General features: G+C 39.8%; 1 protein-coding gene across 2 annotated transcripts; it reads left to right on the top strand.

Moving 5' to 3' along the window:
• Nucleotides 1-2,332: 2,332 nt before the first annotated feature.
• On the top strand, nucleotides 2,333-23,497 carry LOC116066807 (coagulation factor XIII A chain-like). Of its 2 annotated transcripts, none has more exons than XM_035999053.1 (18): nucleotides 2,333-2,417; nucleotides 3,841-3,920; nucleotides 4,915-5,011; nucleotides 5,549-5,725; nucleotides 7,589-7,837; nucleotides 9,238-9,356; nucleotides 9,784-9,891; nucleotides 10,067-10,241; nucleotides 11,676-11,814; nucleotides 12,634-12,737; nucleotides 12,817-12,905; nucleotides 14,351-14,504; nucleotides 15,024-15,133; nucleotides 16,320-16,485; nucleotides 16,584-16,738; nucleotides 17,108-17,244; nucleotides 20,650-20,755; nucleotides 22,911-23,497. In XM_035999053.1, exons 1-18 carry the CDS (start codon nucleotides 2,333-2,335, stop codon nucleotides 22,944-22,946), a joined length of 2,286 nt encoding a protein of 761 aa, XP_035854946.1. In that variant the 3' UTR covers nucleotides 22,947-23,497. The 2 variants fall into 2 exon arrangements, with proteins under 2 accessions (XP_035854946.1, XP_035854947.1); XM_035999054.1 differs by having other exon boundaries at nucleotides 2,359-2,417; nucleotides 4,915-5,008.
• Nucleotides 23,498-23,542: the final 45 nt, after the last annotated feature.

Here is a 23,542-nt window from a genome sequence, read left to right as displayed (position 1 = left end):
TCTCTTCGTATCATACTTTCTTAATCCCTTTTGTTGCCGAGTTGAGAGATGCCAGTCAGCAAACAGGAAGAGAAACATAAAGTCCCCTGACCCAATCAGCAGCAGTGGGTCAGGATGACCTGACAGCCTGGCGGTCGAGGTCAGAGGAAGTTCCTGCAGAGGAAACAGCTTTCCAACATCTCAGTTCATCTTTTTAACTAAACCTCTAACCCTGACAGCATGAAGGATCTTTAACATTCACATCTGTGTTACACATGATGATATATAAATGTTGATGTTTGGAATCAAAAAACTGTTAACTGATTACATGTCGTGAAGTAAAAGTATCTGAATCTGAAATGCAGAAAGTTCAAATCACTTGTTTTCTGCGTGATGGAAAACACAGAATGTCCAGAAATCAGACGCAGAAAAACATGTTTACTTTTAATTACTGTTAAAGCAGCAGTCAGAGTTTAGAGACCAGCCTCCATTAACACTCTGAGCTCATTTAAGATTATTCAGCTGCCAACAAACAAAATCAAAGTGTATCCCCAAGAAGAAAAAGTACTCAGATCCTTAACTGAAGAAAAAGTAGATATACCACAATTTAAAAAAACTCCTGAAATGTTACTGAAGTAAAACTACAGAGGTATTATCAACAAAATGTCCTTAAAGTATCAAAAGTACTCATTATGCAGAATGGCTTTTTTCAAACTGTTTTATTATTATAGAATATTATGTTCTGTTTTTACCACTAATGAATACATGTTAGAGTATTTTAATGTTCGTCAATGTGGCTCGATGGTGTTTTAGGCCCCCAACGTCAACTTCAAGGCAGCGCTGCAACCGTCGACTTCAAGGCACCTAACCTTAACCCTAACCCTTAACCCTAACCCTAACCATAACCATAACCATAACCATAACCATAACCATAACCATTGCCTAATCCTAATGCCTTCCAGGCAGCGCTGGAAGATTAGATTACATTAGTACTGCATCATGTCATATTATTTTATGTAGAACGTAGCTTAAAAAGACTAAGCAACCACTAACGTCTAAGCGACTAATGTCTTTGACTTTGGTCCAGTATTGAGCGAGAACGCTGTAACCGGCCGGCCGTAAACCGGGCTGCGATGTAACCCTCCGGGGCAAATGTTCACCATCAGTTTCCGTCAACTAAAAAGTGCTGTTTGAAGGTGCGCAATTGCCCATTAACGTTACATTTTAGCTTGTTTTTGTAGCTGCAGCAGTCTGGCCTAATACTGGACCAATTTAAAAGATTGTTGTTCCAATCAGTCACTTAGAAACAAACACATGGGAAAATAGGGTCCAGGTTGAAAAGAAAACAAAGTTACCCTTTAAAGTTTAGTTTTTTTCAACCCTATTTTCCTATGTTTCTGTGTCTACGTGACTGATGGGAACAACAATCGTTGACATTGGTCCAGTATTGAGCGAGATCGCTGCAGTCGGCAGCGGAGAAACAAGCTACAATGTAAGTTAATAGGGCAATTGTCCAGCTTGTATTTACCTTCACAAAAGTGCTCGTTTTACCACAGACAGGCTCAGATTAATATTCTAAGTGTCTGACAACTTTATTGAAAGGATTTCTAAGGAGGGCGACCTTTCTGTTAAAGAGTAAAATCTTTTTTTTAAACTTAAAAACATCTGCGAAATCGCGTTCACTAAAGCCACCAGACTCCATGTAAATATACAGTAATTTTAGCATCGTGAAATACACTTCATTCAAAATAAAACTGTGATAATCTGTTTTGAGTCGTCTTTCCACTTTTCCAACCATCACAACTCTAGTTTTGGTTGAAATAAACACATAGTTTACAGATTACATGTGAAAATATGTTGGCTCTATACACACTAAAAGTATTGCTTTTTTAAATGGAGTCTGGTGGGTTTAGCGCCAGCGACTTCAGAGCTGTTTCTGGTTAAACAGGTCTTAAAGAGGTTTTAAAAAGGCCTATTTCTGTAGGGATCCTTTCCATAATGTTGTCAGACACTTAGAATAATCTGAGCCTGTCAGTGGCAAAAACAGAACTTTTAGTGGACCAAATTAACGTTACATTGCAGCTTGGTCTGTGGCTGCCAGTTACAGCGTTCACGCTTAATACTGGACCAATGTCAAAGATTGTTGTTCCCATCAGTCACTTAGACATAAAATCACAGGAAAATAGGGTCCAGATTGAAAAAAAACAGTAGTTATCCTTTAATGTCACTGCTGATCAGTAACAAGTCAGAGTGTCTGTTTGGGTCGAGGTCACTCGTGTGTGTGTGTGTGTGTGTGTGTGTGTGTGTGTGTGTGTGTGTGTAAAAAGGGGAAGTAGTGTGTGTATATAAACTGATGCTGAAGTTGATCTCATTATTATCATCTGATCTGACCATCAGAGACTCGACAGACAGACCAACTTCTCTCCTTCATCTGAGCGGTGAGACACACACACACACACACACACACACACACACACACACACACACACACACACACACTCACACTTATTGTTACTGCAATTTTAGCTGGAGATGCAAAGAATAACGTGTTCATTTTTAAAGTCTATCCATTTCGTCATACATACTTATCATAAAGTACTTAAATAAACTGTGATTTCATTGATTGTTCCGTTTAATTTTACAGATTTCTCCTGTATATTTTTTGAAACATGAAAATATCAAAAGAATTACAAATATAGACTGTGAATTTACATGTCCATGGTAAAAGGTGTATTATCAGCTACATGTACTTAAATTATCAAAAGTAAAACTACTCATAATGCAGAACGGCTTCGTGACTATTTCTTATCTCACATTTTTTTAAACAGAATGTAGAAGAAGATATGAAAATATATCTTGTGTTTTAACATAATTGAATTCAACGTCTGGAATATTTTGTCCACGTTTGAGCATTTGTATAATTTGTATAAATATTCCCCGTGCAGAGTGACAGTGTCTCTGTGGGGCTTTATGATGACATCTTATAGAGATATAACGATACACTCAACACATCATTTGATACGATTCACGGTTTTAAGTTCACAAAACAATTTACTCAGGATTTTCTCTAACAGTATGAGCTGCAGACAAATGACTGAAAATATTCCTTTATTTATATAAACAGTGATAAACAGCTCTGAGACACCAATTTTACTGACGCTTTTGGCACTTTTTTAAATGCTTTTTTGATGCTTTCATTGTTTTTTTCATTAAATGAGCTCCACCTTTACCCACTGCAACATGAGAGTGATGAACACAGTAATAATCAATAATTATAATTCGCTATTATATAATAGAGATTTGATTTTACGCCGACGATACAATCTCCTCGCGTTTGTTTTAACAGGTAACAAATGACTGACAAATTATTCCTTTATTTTTTTATCCGAAATAAAACAAATTAACTGAAAAAAATATAATTAGATTTCTAAAAAAAAAAAAAAAACATAGAAAAAAGTCTAACAAGTGAAATCCAAAGTAGATTAAACATAGGCCATTTAGAAATGTCATTGCGATTCATTTTTTTGTTAACCGGTTGCAATCTTTACACATTTTTTTTTTGTTTTAAGATAATTTTTTGGGCATTTTAGGCCTTTATTTTATAGGACAGCTGAAGACATAAAAGGGGAGAGAGAGGTGGAACGACACGCAGTAAAGGGCCGCAGGTCATTTATACATTATGAGGAGTAAACCTCTATGTATGAGCGCGCGCTCTACCAACTGAGCTACCCAGGCGCCCACAATCTTGACACATCCATGTTGATTTTTAACCGATTCACCATATGCATCGGTACATTTCAATATTCAAAGTATTATATTTATGTTTCCTGCATTAAATATTAGTTTTCTCTCTCTGTGCAGTGACTTCAGTGAAACCTCCGGCCATCATGTCTCTATCAAAGGGGAAGTCACACAACCACAAGGGGCGCTACACTGAGCCGGTACTGCACCACTGACAACAAACACATTACAATTTCAAAAAGAAGAAAGGTCCACGGCACTCTTCTTGCAAAAAGTTAAAAGAGCCGGTTACACTTTACTTGAAGGTATCTACATAAGAGTGACATGACACTGTCATGAACGTGTCATAAACATTATAAACAAGTGATAAACGTTTATGACATAACACTTCTTTTAGTGTCATTTGGTTTTTGTCATTAGGGCTCATGTGTCATGACTTTGTCATGACAGTGTCATGTGTTCATGACACTGTCATGTCTTATGGTTCTGCATTGTCACATTGTCGCAACATTTTTGTCGCTTTTAAAAAAAGTTTTTGTTACTTTATCTAATGTTTTTGTTTGTTATTTTTTGGATGTTTTTGAATTTTTTCTGACATTTTTGTCACTCTTTACCACGTTCTTTTTTTCAAATGCTATAAAATTTTTAAAAAACACCCAAATTCAATTGAAAGTAGTGAATGATCATTTATTTTACATGCGAAGAGCGATGTATGGAACCATCCACGTTACTTTTTTTTTTTGACAATTTGGTGGAAAGAAACCCATATTTCTGAAATAGAAACTTTGAAAACTTGAGGGTTAATCGATTAGTTGTTTGGTCTATAAAATGTCAGAAAATGGTTTGTGTTTCCCAAAGCCCAAGATGACGTCATCAAACGTCTCGTTTTGTCTCAAAGTCAATGATATTCAGTTAAATGTCAAAGAGTTGTGAAAAAAATATATTCACAAAAATATTCACATTTAACAAGCTGACATCAAAGAAGGTTTACTTTTAATAAAAACTCAAACCAATTCATTGATGATCAACATAGTTGGCGATTAATGTAATAGTTGACAATTAATCGATCAATCGATTATCTTTGCCGCTCTACATGTAAAATTAGCTCCAAGTTGATGGACTACAACATGGAATTGCTCTTACATGTATTCATTACTCTCTTTCATTATTATATTTTGTGTTATTGATCTTTAGGTGTCGACTTCCAACCTTGGGCATTCAGGAGAAGATTTCCCACTGTTTGAGCCTTTTCCTGACGCTCCCACAGCCAGAGCACCTGCTGATGCCGGCGGTAAGATCCATTTCATGTATTCATGTTTTTATCTGTCTGTGATGATGATAATAAAAACATTCTCTGATCAGTGATCAACAGCATCAGCTTCCTCCACAGCGCTGCAGAGGAGGGTCTGGCTAGTCCACACAGCATTCCGGGATGGGAGAAAAACACGCTCTGGTTTATTGGCATTTCTGTACAACAATCACAATCGTCTTGGGCGGTGCTGAGCTCCGCACGGAGCCACGGCGCCTCTGCTAAATAGCCTCGGGAAGGAACTTGTTTTGGTGGAACGTGTGTTTGATCAAAGGTTGTTTTAGTCGTGCAACAGAAAACTCAGATTGGACAGATAGTCTAGCTAGCTGTCTGGATTTACCCTGCAGAGATCTGAGGAGCAGTTAACCATAGTCCTCATAAGTCCACCGCAGTTTAGAACGCCAACACAAAGAAAGAGGAAGGTGACGGACATCCGGCCGTAAAGAAGGACATCCGGGGGTGGAAATAGACCAAAAGCATACAAACATGACGTACTCTGCCTTTATTCCTCCCTCTCAGCGTATCTGTCGGTGCAGAAGGTTGACATGTGTCAGCAGACGAACGAACTGCAACACAAGACGGCCTCCTACAACACCCCCAACCTGGTGGTCCGCCGCGGTCAGCAGTTCCTGGTGAGAGTCACCTTCAACCGCCCGCTGCAGCAGAGAGACGACTTCCAGCTGGAGTTCCTGATTGGTGAGTTTTAATTCAGGGATAGGACACAGATTTACAGGTTTTTCCAGTGACGTTTTTCACAAAAATTCCCCAAAAAAGACTTTACATGTCTATGCCAAAAAAAAAAACGAACATTAAAACCTGTAACGGTAAACAACCATAACATTTAAAAATAATTAGACAATGTAAATCAGGCTGTTCTCAGGAACCATTGGTATAGTAACACACTGTAATTCCTATGTATTCCATGTATTTATAACTGTATGCAGCTTATTGACTGCTGCTGTAGAAGACTCTGGACCACATAGGGAGGGGTTCGGGGTGTACGGTTGGGCAGGGGGAGCGGAGTTTGTGTCCCACGGAAAACTTTCACCCAGAAAACGCGTGTTCGCGTCCTGGAAATCTTTTTTCTAATCTTAACTATTCGATTGGTGTCTAATCTTAACTGTCGATGCCGGCTCACAGTCACCTTTTCTCGGCTAATTTGAACCGTATAGACCGCTAAACTTAACTGTCACCTGACTGGCCAACAATCACTGTAATTTCGTAGGATGAATTCTGGGATGGGACACAGATGTACAGATTTTTCCCGTGTATCACAAAAATTCCAAGAATAGACTGTGAATTTACATGTGCATGCACAAAAAAGAACAAAAACAAAACCTGTAACTGTGAACAACCATGACATTTCTATTTGTTTTTTTACTATTCATGAAGCATTCGTACATATACTGTAGCTCTGAAAACTAATGCATTGTAATTCCTACGTATTCCACGTATTTATTACTGTATGCAGCACTGCATGCAAAAAGAAATCTTTGAAATAGGTCCAGTATTGAGCGACAATGCTGTGACCAGCAGCTGCGAACCAGTGCTGCTATATAACCCTATGGGGCAAATGTGCATCGTCAATTTCGTCCATTAAAAGTGTTGTTTTTTATTATAAGTGTCTGACTACATTATGGGAAGGATCTCTACAGAGATAGACCTCTTCTAAAAGAGTAAAAATCTCTTTGTTTAACCAGAAACAACTCAAATTATACTATCCCTAAACCCACCAGACTCCATTTAAAAAAGCAATACTTTTAGACATAAATTGAAGGTGTGCATTTGCCCTATTGACTTACATTGTAGCTTGTTTCACCACAGACGACTGCAGCGATTTGCTTAATACTGGACCAATGTCCAAGAATGTTGTTACCCATCAGTCACTTAGACACAAAAACAGGTTGAAAAAACAAAGTTACCCTTCAACTAGTTGTTTTGGTATCTAAACTTATCTGTCTTCGCCGCATGACGCTCACCTTTTGTCAACTAAACTCAACTGCAACGGCTGCTGAAACGACATCAGCCCTGTAGCCGGCTCCCAGTCACCTTTTCTCGGCTAACCTTAACTGTCACGTGACCGGACGTCACCTCACGTTGCCATAATTTTGTAGGATATCATACGAATTGTTGTGCATACGTTTTCGTTCGATACCAACCTGTTCATGAGCATGTGTTAAACTGTAACACCTGAACACTACATGTTGCATTTATTTATGTAGCTCACAGATAATTGAACAGGTAACTAAAAGTAATGACTATACAGTTCAAATGATTTGCAAAAATGTATTAACACACACACACACACACACACACAGAGCTGCTGTGTGACAGCTGTTCCCAGACGGCTTCGGCTTGATCACAGGAATACAATGGTTTACGTCCGCAACGTAATATTTCTTTTTAATTCTTTTAACATTTTATTTTTCAACACCAGTACCAGTTATCAAGTATAGTACGCTTTTAAAGTTTTTTTAATGTGTTTTTTTTTTACGCTCCATTTCTGGATTTTCGTCTCCTTGTATCCTTTCCTCATCACTAAGCCTCGTCCTCCTCCAGGTGAAAACCCTTCAGCCAGTAGGGGCTCCCTGGTGGTGGTGACCTTCAATTCCCGTCCTGGAGGCCCGTGGTCGGGTCAGATTGTGGAGAGTCAGGGTGCAACTGTGACTCTGGGCATCACGCCGACGCCCGACGCCATCGTAGGGAGGTTTCGTACGAACGTGGCCATCGTGGCGGGCACCGGCATGCAACGAACCAACAGGGACGCCGCCACCGACGTGTACGTGCTGTTCAACGCCTGGTGTAAAGGTAGGAACTCTGACACTCCTCTCTACTGTCACCTGAGAGTCACCATTCAGATGTTTCTGTCCTGTCTAGAAAAAAAGCAAAGATTTTTCGATTAGATGACAACCATTAAATGAATCGCCGTTTATTGGGTTAATCGATTAGTCAGTTTGAGTCATTATTTATGAAAAGAAAGTAACACTTCTGTGATTGGAGCTTGTTAAATGTGAATATTTTCTAGTTTCTTCACTCCTCTGTGACAGTAAACTGAATATGTTTAAGTTGTGGACAAAACTAGATATTTGATGATGTCATCTTGGGCTTTGGGAAACACTGATTGACTGACATTTTTTCCCCATTTTCTGACATTTTATAGACCAAACAACTAACCAGTTAATCGAGAAATTACAAAGACTTTGTTACTGTAATTACGTCAAATGTTCATGCAACTGTACTTTAATTTGTTAATACAATTAACAGAATTAAATTTATCTTTTACTCCGATACATTCGATACTCCGAATAGATCTGGACCACTTTGGACTATCAGGGAATAACAACTTGATTTACAAGGTCTTACACAACATCTACTTTGAAGCATTAGAGCTGAAAACAGAAACTGTGAGAGATTCAAGCAATGAAGCGACAAATCTCGTTACATCAAAATAAAATCAGAAGAAATTCATTAGACTGCAAAAAGCAGGTTTGGTGAATCATTGCCTCCTAGATTGCGAGTTAGTGCATGCTCCCTTCCAGTTGGTTACGTAATGTCCGTTTGTTGCCAAGCGCCAAAACCATAGGCCAAAACTAAAGAAGAAGAGGAGGCAGTATAGTAACTGATAGCGTCATGGAAGCACCTGCTGCAGGCTCTGCAGCCAACGTAACAGGCGATGACCATCCCAACGACAGTGGTGAACGGGATGGTTTTCTTTTACTTTTAAAAATGAAGTATATTTATTAGAATGTTTATTTTGGTACCTAAGTACAGTAAATATAAGATACTAAGTTTATTGAGAGTTTGAGTGTCCTGTGCGGTTTCAAGAGTTATTCAGGGAGATCTAGGAAAACTTTTAAGTAAGTTTATCTATTTTCACAGAGACTTATTGTTGTTTTAATTGACATTTCCTGTAAATTATGTTTCAAAAAGTTTTTGAGAGAGTGAGAGCAGAAGGTTTCTTTCGGTGCCTGACTGAAGGATGCAGTGTTCCTTTATGTGTTGAGAAAATTCTTCTTTTTAAGCTAAATAAAGCCTTCAAAAAAGCTTTATACTATAAAGACATGATGCAACACAAAACACACATACACAAAACTCTTCTTAATTCTTCCTTCAAGCGGCTTTCATGTTTCAGAGAATTTCATTTGAGAGTTTAACGTTTTGTATCTGATAAGGGGTATTAAAAACTCTCGGACTGTCTCTCTTTGCAGATGATGCTGTGTTTCTTCCTAATGAAGCAGAGCGGAACGAGTACGTCCTCAACGACTATGGTGTGATGTATCAGGGTTCATTTGAGGCTGTGACAACCCGTGACTGGGTTTATGGACAGGTTAGTCTGGATCAACAGAGGCACCCGGCCACGATAAGCCTGACAAGCCGGATATCCGGTGTGTGTCACTTGGAAAACTGTGCGTTACCGATTGTATATACCCTTTAAAAAAAAATCACAGGCGGCTCTGATTGGTCAGCGTTTACCCATCTGCTCTCTCTGAGTCTCTGCACCATCATTGCAGCCAGGGAAAGCTGTAACAGCACTGTATAGCGGCACTTTTTTACCTATCCACAGTATAGTTGTGTCTTCACAACCATACGTTTCTGGCGACAGTTTCTGATACGGGCTGTGTGCATTTCTCTGTGGTTTGAGTGTTTTGAACCTTGACTGCTTTATAATTGAAGAAGACATCTTACTTTATAATATGGGAACTTTAAAGAAATACAAACAACCCAGAGCATTTTTTTCCCTCTTCTTACTGCAGTTTGAGCGCGGCGTTTTGGACGCCTGTATTTACATCCTGGATGTGTCTAAGATGCCGATCAACGACCGAGGCAACATCATCAAAGTGATAAGGATGGGATCCGCAATGGTGAGAAAAGAGACTTTTACATGCCTGACATTTTTGCAGTTTTAGTTCAGCTAGCTTGGTCCAGAGTGAAATATCTCAACAGTTGTAGGATGGAGTCTTAAAAAACTTGGTTCAGACATTTCTGATCACCCAGAGAATGACGCTGATGATTCCCTGACCTTTCTCTTCCCCTCAGATTAACGCTCAGGACGATAATGGCGTGTGTGTTGGGAACTGGAGTGACGACTACTCAATGGGCAGGTCCCCGACATCTTGGACGGGCAGCGTCCAGATCCTTCGGCAGTACGCCAAAACCGGAGTCCCGGTCGGCTACGCCCAGTGCTGGGTGTTTGCTGGAGTCTTCAACACCTGTAAGAGCATGCACTGTTTCCAGGATACACTTGTCAAGGTGTTGTGTCAAGACTTTCAGATAACTTTAAGTGTAGATGGCCTACCTAACAACCAAATAGAGACCCAAAACAAACACAGAGGCTGCAAACAACTGCAAAGAGACAAAACTACCAAAAACTGACTACAAAATGTACAACAAAGTATTGCAAAACAATCACAAACAGACCTAAAACAACCACAATGAGACAAAAAACAACTACAAAGTGACACAAATGAGTACAAAAAGACTGGTCCTGTGTCTTTTGTGTAAAAATCTTTAGCTGAATAGTCGCTACAACTGAAATAAATGCAGTGGAGGTAAGACTACAATATTAAATAGATTACATATAATTTGACTTCTCATATATATATTAGGGCTGTCAAAATAAATAAATTAATCTGAGAAAAAATAACGCGTTAAAAAAAATAACGCAGATTAATCCATTCCATATTGACATTTGACCTGACATTTGTTCTAGCCACCATTGGACTGTAAAATGAAGGAGGGAGACGAGAATGTGCTGCCTGGATCATTAACTGGAACATTTACTTATAAAAATCTTCTTCCTGAATAGGGTTGGGTACCGAAATCCGGTGCTAATATGGCACAGGTGCCTTCACGACCTGTATCTACCAGACCGAATAGCAACGCGGATTTCGGCGCCTCATTTCGGGGCAACTGATATGTCTGTGCTTCTCTCTGATGCTCTGAAACAGACGTTACAGGCAACAGAAACATCGCAGCAGCTAACGTTAGCCTACCGCTAGCTAGTAGCTGGATTAAACATGGTTACAATGCTGACAGCTAACGCTAAACGGTGTAAAGTTTGACTGTGTTTTACTGTATAGGATTCAACACCGGGATGCAATGTGCAGCTGCCATTGTTGGAAAAACACAGACGGTGCGTTCAATGACACTGGTAACCTACAGCGTCGTGGTGCATTCAAAGTTGTTGTTAAAGGCCCTTTTCCCATCTGGTAGTAGTTTTTCTCATTCAACAGCAATTTACTAGTGAAATAAGTTATTGTTATAGTTATTACATTATTATTAAATCATTTAATTTTGACCATATGGCCTTAGCAATAAACAAGCCTTCTTTAATGTTGCCGACTGTTGTTTAGTACCCTTTTTTTTTTTCTTTTTAACTTTCTTAAAAAGTATCAAGGCACCGGGCAAAAATGATGTATGCGATTAATTTAGATTAATTAATCACAGACTATGTAATTAATTAGATTCTTTTTTGTATCGATTGACAGCCCTAAAATATATATATATATATATATTGTTTTTTTTTACTATATTTAAATGGAGCAGAGGCATGAGTGTGTTTTATGAAAGTGACACACCATTAACTATGTGATTTTTGTTGATAGCATGAAATATTTGATGATTTGAATATTTCATATCTCTGCAGTCCTACGCACCCTCGGCATCCCGGCAAGGACCGTCACAAACTTTGTTTCAGCTCACGACAGCAACGGCAACCTGAAGATCGACCTCATCTGCCTGCCTGATGGCTCGCCGGACGAACGCAACACCAGGGACTCCATTTGGTCAGTCATCCCTGTTGCTAGGAGATCGCCAGGCCAGAAACTAGTCCATTCGAAATGTCTCAACTGTCCTGTGCACATTTTGACAAAGTCATGATTTAAACCAGAAAGAAAACCTCATACACTCCAATAAAATTACTCAAGTTTGTACTTAAGGAAATGTACTTTGGTACTTTTCACCACACAGACACAAAATGACTACAAAGAGACTCAAAGAGACTACAAAGAGATACAAAGAGACTACAAAGAGACAGAAAGTGACAGAAATGTACCACGAAGAGACAAAAATGACTACAGTGAGACGCTAAATAATACAAAGTGATGCAAACGTCTACAAATCACAGACACAAAAATATCACAAAGAGAAACAAAAGGACAACAACGAAACATAAAGAGATATAGAAAAGTCACCATTACAGCGTTGGCACCTCACAAGTAGCAAAAAATGGACACCCATCCATCTATCGTGATCCACCTATCCGGGGTTGGGTCAAGGGGGCGGTAGCACCAGCAGGGGACCCCAATCTTTCCTTTCTCGAGCCACATTAACCAGCTCTAACTGGGGAAAATACCTTACATTTGTACTTAAGTAAATATTTTTTCCACCAATGGAACCATGTTCGTAGATATGACCTCTTCCTGGCACTTAGATAGTCCAAATACTGCAGTTTCTTTACCGTGTAAGGTCTGTGACAATGACAATCTCTTTTTTGGAGGGGAGGGTAATCAGATATAACATTAAGGTATTAGAACATGTGTAATCTGTGGTTTGGCTGACTAAACACATGTACAAAAAGGTGTACTGACAGCACGTCTCTGTAGGAACTACCACTGCTGGAACGAGGTGTTCATTAGGCGCGACGACTTGCCGCCCGGCCTCGGAGGATGGCAGGTGGTGGACGCCACGCCCCAGGAGACCAGTGATGGTAGGCAGACAGACACAGACAGAGGAAGACGGACGGATCAACAGATAGCTGGACACTAAACATGATGGTTGTTTTACAGGATATTATCGCTGCGGTCCAGTTTCAATGATAGCCATCAAGGAAGGTTTGCTCTGTCACCCATTTGACGCAGGGTTCGTCTTCTCTGAGGTTAGTTTCTTTCTTTATTTCTTTAAAGGCCTCATGAAGTGAAAAATGCATGTTCCCAGTGTTAAGCCTGTGTCCCTATGATACATGTTCATTTATCTATTGTTGTTTTAAATTTGTAAAAAAAATATACATATTTTTACGTTATAATCATGGTCTGTTCTCTTCCTGTGAAAATGTTTAAATGTTTGATGACTCATCCTGCTATAATGTAACCCTATAGGGCAAATGATTACTATCAGTTTGTTTCACCTAAAATGGCTGTTTTGGACACTGAAAGGCGTTCCCCCAGCCTGCCTATGGTCCCCCAGTGGCTAGAAATGGTGATAGGTGTAAACCGAGCCCTGGGTATCCTGCTCTGTCTTTGAGAAAATGAAAGCTCAGATGGGCCGATCTGGAATCTTCCCTTTATGACGTCATAAGGAGGAAGGTTACCTCCCCTTTCTCTGCTTTGCCCGCCCAGATAATTTGGCCCGCCCATGAGAAAGAGAGAGAGACATCATGGCTTTCAAACGAGCAAAGTGGCAGTTGGTCAAGGCCAACACTGACTGTGTGACCCTCACTTAGACACAGAAACATACGTGGCGAGAGTCCTCTGCACAGATAACAGGCTTTCTTCCTGTGGTTTCATGTTAGCTGCTGTCACTCTGGCGGGGGAGGGTGCAGCATAACGCCCACGCAGTGCTATTGGTTACTTTAAACGGCAGTCAACATCCGAGACAGTCCCTCCCTAGCTTTGTGTTTTTACAGGAACGCGTAAAACATGTGGAAACAAGTGGCGTTTCTGGCTTCCATTTCATGAGGCCTTAGAACAATCAATGGAAGAGTAATGAGATATTATGCTAAGGGGAAGGGTAGGAAAGGGGGGTATCGTGGTTAGAATGAGGGAAGTACTCTTTGCAAATCTGGAATATTGAAATTTTATTTTACAGATTCCTCTTTGGGTAGATCCGATTTCATTCTATGTGTAATCTCAAATTTTTCCACGTCTAAAGGTTTTTCAATTGAAGGTATTACTTTGTGTTTTAAATGTTGGTTTGAAATTTTTTTGCTTAATATCTTCTCTTTACTTACTTTAGCATGATAACTAAGCAATAACTCACGATAGGCTGAGGTAAGTTGTGATTTTATCACAGCTAAGGGGTGTTGTTCGGCCGGACGCACAGCCATTACGTATGGCAATATGACTTTACATTCCTATTCCAATATTAAATATTTAATAACAAACAATTTCACATGGAACAGGCCCCTCCTGGGCTGCCTGCACATACCGAGGCAGCTGCTGTGGAACGCAGGTAATGTTAGCTTACACTAGCAGCTAGCATAGGCTATGCTGACGCCAAAGGTTCTCTAGAACTAAAGAGAACGCATTACCTGCTGCACCAATGGTATGAAACGCTACACACTTTCTGTCACCTAAATTGGCATCATAACGGTGTTTCCTCCAGGTGAACAGTGACGTTGTCTTCTACAAGCGGGATCGCTACGGGACTCTGACTCAGTACTGGGTGGAAACGGATTACATCGGAAAGGCTGTTTACACCAAATCTTTGGACAGCAACTCACCAAACAACATCACACAGAACTACAAGTACCTTCCAGGTAACACACATACACACAGACACATTTCAAATTACAAAAATGAGACTTATCTTATTAGTCGATATTAGTCGTTTAAATGCGTTTAAAAGTGAGAATCAAGATCTTTATGACATGGAAACACTACACTACCGTTTTTGTCCACAGGGGATGCCAAAATAAACACAAAATGAAAGTTGCTTGTAGTTGCTTTAATGGCAGGGTTAGTAATGTTGAAAAGCTAGCAAGATATGAAAGTAGCATCTCCTCTGGGCTTCCTCTCAAGCCCTCCCCCCGCCCACACACAGACATCCATGAGATATCACTTTCCATTGCCATGTCTGTTAACCGCAGCAATGGCAACTTTTGCTGAGTTTTCTCCTCCATTAGCACAATGTTTTCCTGTGTGTGAATAAAGTACAAGTACGTTAAATTTGTGCAGCAGCTGTGTTTGTAGATACTGCGTCTTTAATGTGACTTGATTAAAGACTTGAGGGGGTTGGGAGACGTTGGAGTCGGTGGTGAAGTGATTTCTGTCTGCAGGTAGCGCAGAGGACCAAAGGACTAAGGACCGGGCGAAGGAGTACGGCATGGAAAGTGATCAATCCGAGCTGCCTGAGATCACACTGTCTATCATTATTAACGCCAGACAGGTAACACACCTGTCTACACGTCTGTCTACTGAACATTATGGGTGTCATGATTTCAAATCGAAAATTTAGCGAAATTAACTTTTTTTTCGATTAACAATATCAAAGAAGGATCGGCGATTCCCTGTATTTTTTTCTCTCTCCACCCCCGCCAACTTCGCATGTCTAGAAAAACAGACGTAGCGTAGTGTATCCGGCTGGTAGCAGGCAGCTAAAGACACAAGGTAAGGGTATCTTAATGGTAGCCAGCAGCTGCACTTTTCCAGACACCATGGCCACTGCCGGAGTCAGAGATGACGGAGAAACAGCAGAACTGGAAAATCCTCCTGCTTCCCTGAAGTCTCCTTGTGGCAACATTTTGCCTTTCCTGTGTTAAGTTATGGAAACAAACAACGAAGGTAAAGCAGGTGGGCTCTGACAGGACACCATGGTGCATTCAGGTGCACTTTGTAAACTCAGAGAAACTCATACTGTTGCTGCAAAGTACCCATCAAACATCTAGTGGCTCTTGGTGCAGCATTGCCATAACTGCTGAAAATGTTTAAATCAAATCATATATATATATATATATATATATATATATATACACACACACATATACACACATATACACACACACACACATGTATATGTGTGTATATATATATATATATATATATATATATATATATATATATATATATATATATATATATATATATATATATGATTTGATTTAAACATTTTTATTTCAGCAGTTATGGCAATGCTGCACCAAGAGCCACTATATAGAGCTGCATATTTTTACATGTAAATGGATGAATTAATTTATTTCAACCAAACCAGCGTAGTGATTTTAATGATTTTAGAGATGTTTCATGTTAAACAAAAAGGATCTTGCTCTTTAACAAAAAGGTCTATCTCTGTAGGGATCCTTTCAATAATGTTGTCAAGACACTTAAAATAATAATCGGAGCATGTCAGTGGCAAAAACAACACGTTTTGTGGATGGAAATTGACGGTGTGCATTTGCCCATTAACGTTACATTGCATCTTGTTTTGAGTCTTGCTCAATACTGGACCAATTGTTGTTCACATTTGTCTCTTAGACACAAATACATAGGAAAATAGGGTCCAGGTTGAAAAGAAATTCAAAGTTACCCTTTAAGTACAAATTCAATGTACTTATACTCTCCACGCTTCTCTCCAGGTCAACCTGGGTCAGGATGTCAACCTACAGGTGGATTTCCACAACAACAGTGATGTCCCCAAAACCGTCCAAGCTAACCTGGCCTGTTCCGTCATCTTCTACACCGGAGTCAGAGCCAGTCACTTGAAAAATCACAACTTCACCATCACCGTGCCGGCCAATCAGAGTGAGCGATGTCAGAGAGGAAATAGTATTATGTGGTTATTAGAGATAACCTCTGTTACAATCTGTGTGTGTGTGTGTGTGTGTGTGTGTGTGTTGCAGTGAAGAGTGAGCTGGTGAAGCTCACAGCTAACGAGTACATGCCGTATTTGGGCACCCAGATCTGCCTGCACTTTATTGTTACTGGACAGATTGAGGACGAATCAGTGACCGCCATCAAAGTGCTCGAGCTGAAGATCCCGACGCTCACCGTGACGGTAAGACTCGTGTCAGGGTTGAAAATTGGCCAATTTCCCTCTTTAAGATTTAGTTTGGTGTAAGGTACTTTGTTGTGTTACCTCTGTTAATGAATCAGAAGTGGTAAAATGCTGTAACGAGTGGCCGTTGACTGCGTTGTTCATTAATAAAGAGAGACGTGCAGTGCCGTCTTGGTTCCGACATCGGACGCCCGGGTTTCTTTATTTTATAGTCGAGCCAGAGTATGGGCGATGCAATAAACCCTCGGTTACATTAGAGCAGCGCCATTACAACCATAGGGACACTGGCGTTATTTTTTTTACAGTTGATGTTCTCGGCGTGTTGTTGTTGTTGTTCTTTTTCTACTACATCTTCTTCTGTGATTCCAGCTGAGTGGCTTGCCTCAGGTGCGGCAGCAGATGTTTGCCAACGTTACCTTCACCAACCCCTTCAACTTCGCCCTGAAGGACTGTAGGCTGGCCATGGAAGGAGCTGGAGTCATGAGCGAGAAGAGACGTCTCAACAAGTACGCGCGCGCACACACACACACACACACACACACACACACACACACACACACACACACACACACACACGATATATATATAAGTGAAGTCAAAACACCTCGATCACTCCCTGGGGACTGTCTGCAGTATAGGTCATAAGTCGCGACCCCTCCATGTTAGCCGATGGGACGTGGGCCAAACTAAAAAATCAAAGTGCACGTCAAATACTTTTTTCTAGAGCTGCAAAGGTTAATCGATTAGTCGTCAACTATTAAATTAACCTGCAACTCTTTTGATAATCGATTAATCGGTTTGAGCGAAACATTCTCCAGATTCCAACTTCTTCAATGTTTTCTAGTTTCATCACTCCTCACCGTCTTAGAGTTGATGGAACATGGACCATCAAAGTAAACATCAAATAACATTTTTCCCAAAGATGGTTTTTGTCATTTTAGGTAGTTTTGATCACGCTGATGTTTGTTCATTTTTCTCATCAGTTTGGTTTTCATAAGGGCTGTCAAAATGAAAACGATAACGAGTTAGAGCAAATTCCTTTCAACACCACCACCATTTTTTTGACGCAGGATTAACGCATGCTGTTGAACTTAGGCCGGTTACACACTGGATGCGTCGCGCAAGCGTGTCAGCTGCGTGGCGTGCCCGTTTTTATTTCGGCTCCCATGTTAACAGGTTAGAGCTTACACACTGCCTGTGTGACACGCGCGAAAACGCGTACATGCTAGAAATAGAACCGACGCCTATTTTTCACGCAACACGCAAGCGTGTTGGAAGCGTTTCCAGGCAACATAGAATAGGAAAAGATGTTTATATGTCCTTTAGACACGAATATATATTAATAAATGACATGTTGATGTTTGGAAGTCTCTAGGTTTTGATATAAATGCAGGTATCGCTAATCCTTCTTTTAGGGATACATGAATTTAAGTGACTGTCCAGGTATACCTAAGTTAAGCTAATGCTAGCTTGTGTCAGGTATAGTATTTTTTATTTAGGTGATTAGTAATATTTTAGTAAGATGCTGAAAATGCAGTTTGTCGTATGTTATCAAAGCAGCAGCTCGGAGGCTCGAGTGGTCTGAGTGGCGAGTCAATCCCCATAGACCCCCATGTTAAAAAAATCCAAACTTTTACAGCACAAATACACACATTTACAGACTGGTACAAAAAAAACAACTGTTTTGGTTTCTATTACATTTCCCCCTTTGACATTTCATGACAACTGTATGAGGTTTTTTTTTTTAAGTTACTCACCCATTTAAATTATATTAAGGCTTAAAGTTGTGTTACTATTAGAGTTGAGCCGGATACTCGGCTGAAACGAGTATCCGGTACGGATAAAGCACTTTTGCCGAGTACGAGTATTATACGAGTAATACGAGTCAATATCTGTGCTCGGATTGAATAAAAATCCTCATTGGGTAGTTGACTGTGTCTGCGTTCTGTGATAGGCTAGTCGTCACAGCGCCCCTCCCCTACACACACACAGATTTATTGTGTTGCTGTGTCCCGCTCTGCTCACTCACACACAGAACTCGGTCTCTCCCTCTCTGTCTCTCCCTCAGTCACTCAGGTTCGCGGGTCTTTTCCGTTAACGTTAGGGTTTCTTCAGCTTCAGGTTTGTTTTTTACTTCGGTTTGTAGTACTTACTTATTAACCAGTAGAGTTCTGGTAAACGTGGGGTTTGTTCAGACGTGGTGCTCGGTAGAATGCGACTCGCGTTGCGTCTCTTCCTGTCGGAGATTTTTTTTCTTTTTTAAACCGTCAGCTGGCTCTAAACAGATCTGAAAAACAGCGTCGGACTATTTGATCCGTAGAACACAGTCCCCCCCGCCCCCCTCTCTCTCTTTCTCTCTCTGTCTCTCTCTTACTCACTCACACACACACTCTCTCTCTCTCACACACACACACACACACACACACACACACGGTGTGGAAATAAAAAAAATAAAAAAGAACCAAAAAAAAAAAAAATCACACTGATCATAAAAAAATTAAAAGTTAAAAAAAGAAAGTTATGTTGAGTATGAAAACTCTTGTTCATTACATTTTACTTCATAATTGCAACCGCATGTGTTGTATTCATTGTTCTTGTTCTGTATATAGTTTGTTATCGTGATCAAAACCATTGATCTGAAGCTCAATGCTGATGCTGTCATGTAAATAGTTTTCTAATCAGCAATAAATATAACAATTTCTGATCAACCCATATCAATTGCATGCTTAAAATAACATACCGGTTAAAGCCCCGCCCATTTCAAGTCAACCCGGCCCACTTCCGGGTTAAATCCTGCCCACTTCCGGGTTAGGCCCCGCCCAGTCCGAGTACAGATACAGATAATTCATATGGTTAACAGATACAGATACAGATAATGCTGTACTCGCTCATCCCTAGTTACTATCGACACTAAATAAGATATTTTGCTAAGAAAAGCTGCATTTCCCATTCAACCAAGTACCCTGCATCATAAATACATAGCATTTTTAGCAAAGCAAAATGCTTAAAAATCTTTGAAAATGTACCGAGAAATGATAATTTTAATTGTGGATAAAACTCCTGCCTTGATTGAAACAGCACGGCATATCTGTCCCAAAATTGTGGCCGCATCTACATATTGCTCTAATGAACAGCAGCGTCCAATGTGGTATCTATGTATGTATGTATGTATGTATGTATGTATGTATGTATGTATGTATGTATGTATATATATATATATATATATATATATATATATATACACACACACACACACACACACATACATACATACATAGATAGATACACATACATAGCAGCGCCCGTATCCAGGATATTTTGGCTTCCCTTTTGTACAGTGAGAAGAAGTGGAGACGCGTCGTCCATCTTTATATACAGTGTATGATCTTAAGCAAGCGGCCCACAGTTGAGGCGACCCAATTGGTAAACCAAATATTTTCATACATAAATTTGTTAATGTCTTCCTAAACTAACTTTAAAAAGGTCAAATGTGAGTATATTATGGAGAAATAAAGATATATGAAATGTTTATATTGACACATAAAAGCCTCTTACATGGCAAATGTCAAAATCTCCTGTAAGAATTTTTTTTCCAAAGACACACTGTAAAATAAAACAAATTTAAATTCAAAACTACATAAGTTTAACAGAATTATTCTGTTTTATTTCATAGATTATATATATACATATATCATATATTATATATATTATATTTACATGCCCATGGTAAAAGGACATGAAAAACCTCAACATTTTTATTTTCCCTACCCGGAATATTTAGCCTTGACTTTTGTACAGTGGGAGGATGTGGAGACACGTCGTCCATCTTTATGTATACAGTCTATGGTGATGACATGTTGTGGCTGTTTGGCTTGTGTGTATTTATACCCGTGCACCTGTTTGTGTTTCAGAGTCATTGAGCCTCACGCTTCGATCTCCTGGAAGGAGTCGTTCATCCCTCGGCTGGCCGGAAAGCGCTGCATTGTGGCGGTGATGGACTGCAGCAACCTCTGTCATGTAACCTCCCCACCTTCCTCTCTCATATTACAAGCTGTGGAATGACACTACAATTACTCAAGTACTGTATAACATAACTGTGTTCATGTTCAGACACTCTCCGCGGCAATTGGCCATATCCGAACACATCGGCGCTCATCAAACAGTCAAATATATGTACAAAAACATTTGCATGTCTAATTAGTATACAAAGGTGACTTTGATGAGAGACAGCAGTAAGAAGGCTTGGGCGAGGCTCAGGTGGCGCTGTAACTTTACATTCAGCTTTTACTGAATCATTTGGAGTTGCTGAAGCATGCCATTTCATTGTGAAGAACAGAAGTACGGTCCTGGACATGTTGACATCATTAGTCACGTTTCCATCAACATATTTTTATGCACATTTTGAAGTAGCGCATTAGAAAATGTTGATGGAAACGGCAAAATTCGAAAAGACTCAAATTTGCTAAAAACGTTTTTACGCTTGCTTGAGGTGGTTTTTGCCTTTTTAGAATAGGAGTTAATGCGCAAAATGGGAGATGGAAACAGCTTTGCCAAATAAGTTGTGACGTAGCGAACATGTAACTCACATGACTATAGTCCCGGTATCGATCGGATGGGGGAAGGATCGGGATATGGGTCCCATCCAGTGTGCCGTACACTTGTGGCACAAGGTACGTGGTGGAGTTGCTGTGCGCTATAGCCTGTGCCTCAGCCACGTCGGGTAAATTGACGAATTGGTTCAAGAGCTTGAATGGTATGGCCCTGCACACCGCGTATACACATGTCTCACTGACACCAAATGTCTCTGCCACAACCCTGTATTCTGCACATGTGCCCAACTTGTCCAATGCTACCTCTCTCCATTTAGCCAGAGAACTTAGCTTCTAAACTCTTTGATTTATTAAGCCGGTTTGCAATCTACAACCAATGCGTAACGTCAACTTGTGATGAAACTACGCTTTGCGTAAGTCTAGTTTATTCGCTCGAAACCAGTTGATGGAAGCTCTTCTAATTTGCATTTTCTTTAAAAGTTCGCTTAAAATTCGCTTGACAATTAGATGGAAACATGACTAATGATGTTAATTGGACGACTTGTTAGTACGGTTATTACCCTCGAAAAACCAGCAGCGCCCAGAAAGTGTTTACAGCGGGGAGATAGGGGCGTCCGAGTACGGCCAAGGGTAGCGCGCGGCTAATTCCCCGGTGTTAGCTTCCTTTGGTCGGCTCTTGTCTTGTAGACAAAACTAAAGTAAATGGTTGAAATGATATTCCCTTAGAAAGGTAAGACGGTACAATTTAGTTTTACACAATTAAATGAACTGAAAACATTACAAGATCATTTATATTCGCATTCAAACAGATATTTGGATAGAATGTTAGCTTAAAAGTGCCTGAGAATCAGGGGCGATTTCAGGGAATCTGCTTAGAAATGGAGAAAATATGGGATAGGACAGAATAACACAATGCAATTTTGCAAACGTAAAACATCACATTCATTATTAATTTCGCTTGTTTTCATTTTCAACTAATTGTGTATCCAAATGCAAAACACATTTTCTATGGGCTCTTAAAAATTTGGATAGTCAAAACATGAATTGTGCAACAACGGCTGGGAAGATTTTTTCACAGTACCGTATAAAAATGAAGTGCACATACATTAACAATAAACTTGCCTCAAACTTCAACAAAGAAAACCTGGCTGTACGCAGTTTTCAGATAACAGGAAACAGAACAGAATTAAAATGCAATGCACAGTATATATATATATATATATATATATATATATGTATGTGCAAGTGCTCTACAGTGAGTTCAATATGTTTCTACTTCTAAACTGGCCTCAAAATTTCAACAAAGTACACAGTTGCCATACAATGTGTGTTTAAAGTATATATCCATTTACCAAATGGAGAGGCAGCGTTTGGCAGAACAGGCAGCAAAGTGACAGTACTCTGATCCAATGGAAATCAAATTTGTCAGATTGACAGCACTCTAGCCCAATGGATTGGGGGGCCCAATAATATTAGAGTGCCACTTCTGCGCATAGACACAGTTCTGTTGAGTACAAATGTAAAGTACTTGTACTTTGAGTATTTTCCATTTTATGCTGCTTTATACTTCTTCTCCACTACATCTCAGACTGACATATACTTGCCCTGTTGTGTTTTTTCAGCTGAGGGGAGTTGCTTGTGTCAACATCACGCCCTGAGATGATTGGTTCACAGAGCTGTGTGACCCCCGCCCCTCTCCATTTCCACTACGCCTCCACCAATCACAGCAGCTTCAAACTGAGTGGGCGGAGCCGACAAACTACGCAAGCAACGTCTTTGATGATTTCATTTCTTGTTTGATTTCAATTTACGCAAATCCCAGGAAATTCCAAGCTTTGATATTTTTGCTCCACAGACGGAGGCAGGTTGGCGTGAGATTTTAAAATGAGTTTAGCTAGTTTAGTGAGGAAGCTCAAGGGTTAAAGGTCATATAGAGGAATAATAATACATGATTTTGAATAGCTTTATTGGGCAAATTTGAGAAATTTGAGGATTTTGTTCTTGATAAAATGAGATTTAAGAACTAAAATATTATTATTAATCAATGCTTTTTAATCAGTAAACGTCTCAGAGAGTCTCCTCTCAGTCTGAGATATAAAATCTGTTTAATCATCATTTTAATGTTTGGATGAAAATACATTGCGTGTGATTGTACTGTAGGCTTACTGCCGAACCTTTTCTGCTAACAGTAAAAGCATTTTCAAAACCACTGAAGGTGTCACAGAACATTATTTCCACATCCACCAAAATCATT

This window comes from Sander lucioperca, chromosome 2 (genome assembly GCF_008315115.2).
Source record: "Sander lucioperca isolate FBNREF2018 chromosome 2, SLUC_FBN_1.2, whole genome shotgun sequence".
NCBI classification, from domain to species: domain Eukaryota; kingdom Metazoa; phylum Chordata; class Actinopteri; order Perciformes; family Percidae; genus Sander; species Sander lucioperca.
The sequence above is the reverse complement of the archived record's forward strand: the minus strand, read 5'-3'. Positions and strand labels throughout refer to the sequence as shown.

What these genes read in the sequence shown, in the direction of transcription:
- LOC116066807 (XM_035999053.1), top strand. Translation starts at nt 2,333, where the DNA reads ATGCTGAAGTTGATCTCATTATTATCATCTGATCTGACCATCAGAGAC. An exon ending in GTGACTGGGTTTATGGACAG is followed by an intron (nt 9,357 to 9,783) that starts GTTAGTCTGGAT and finishes TTCTTACTGCAG; the next exon opens with TTTGAGCGCGGCGTTTTGGA. An exon ending in CAGGGTTCGTCTTCTCTGAG is followed by an intron (nt 12,906 to 14,350) that starts GTTAGTTTCTTT and finishes TGTTTCCTCCAG; the next exon opens with GTGAACAGTGACGTTGTCTT.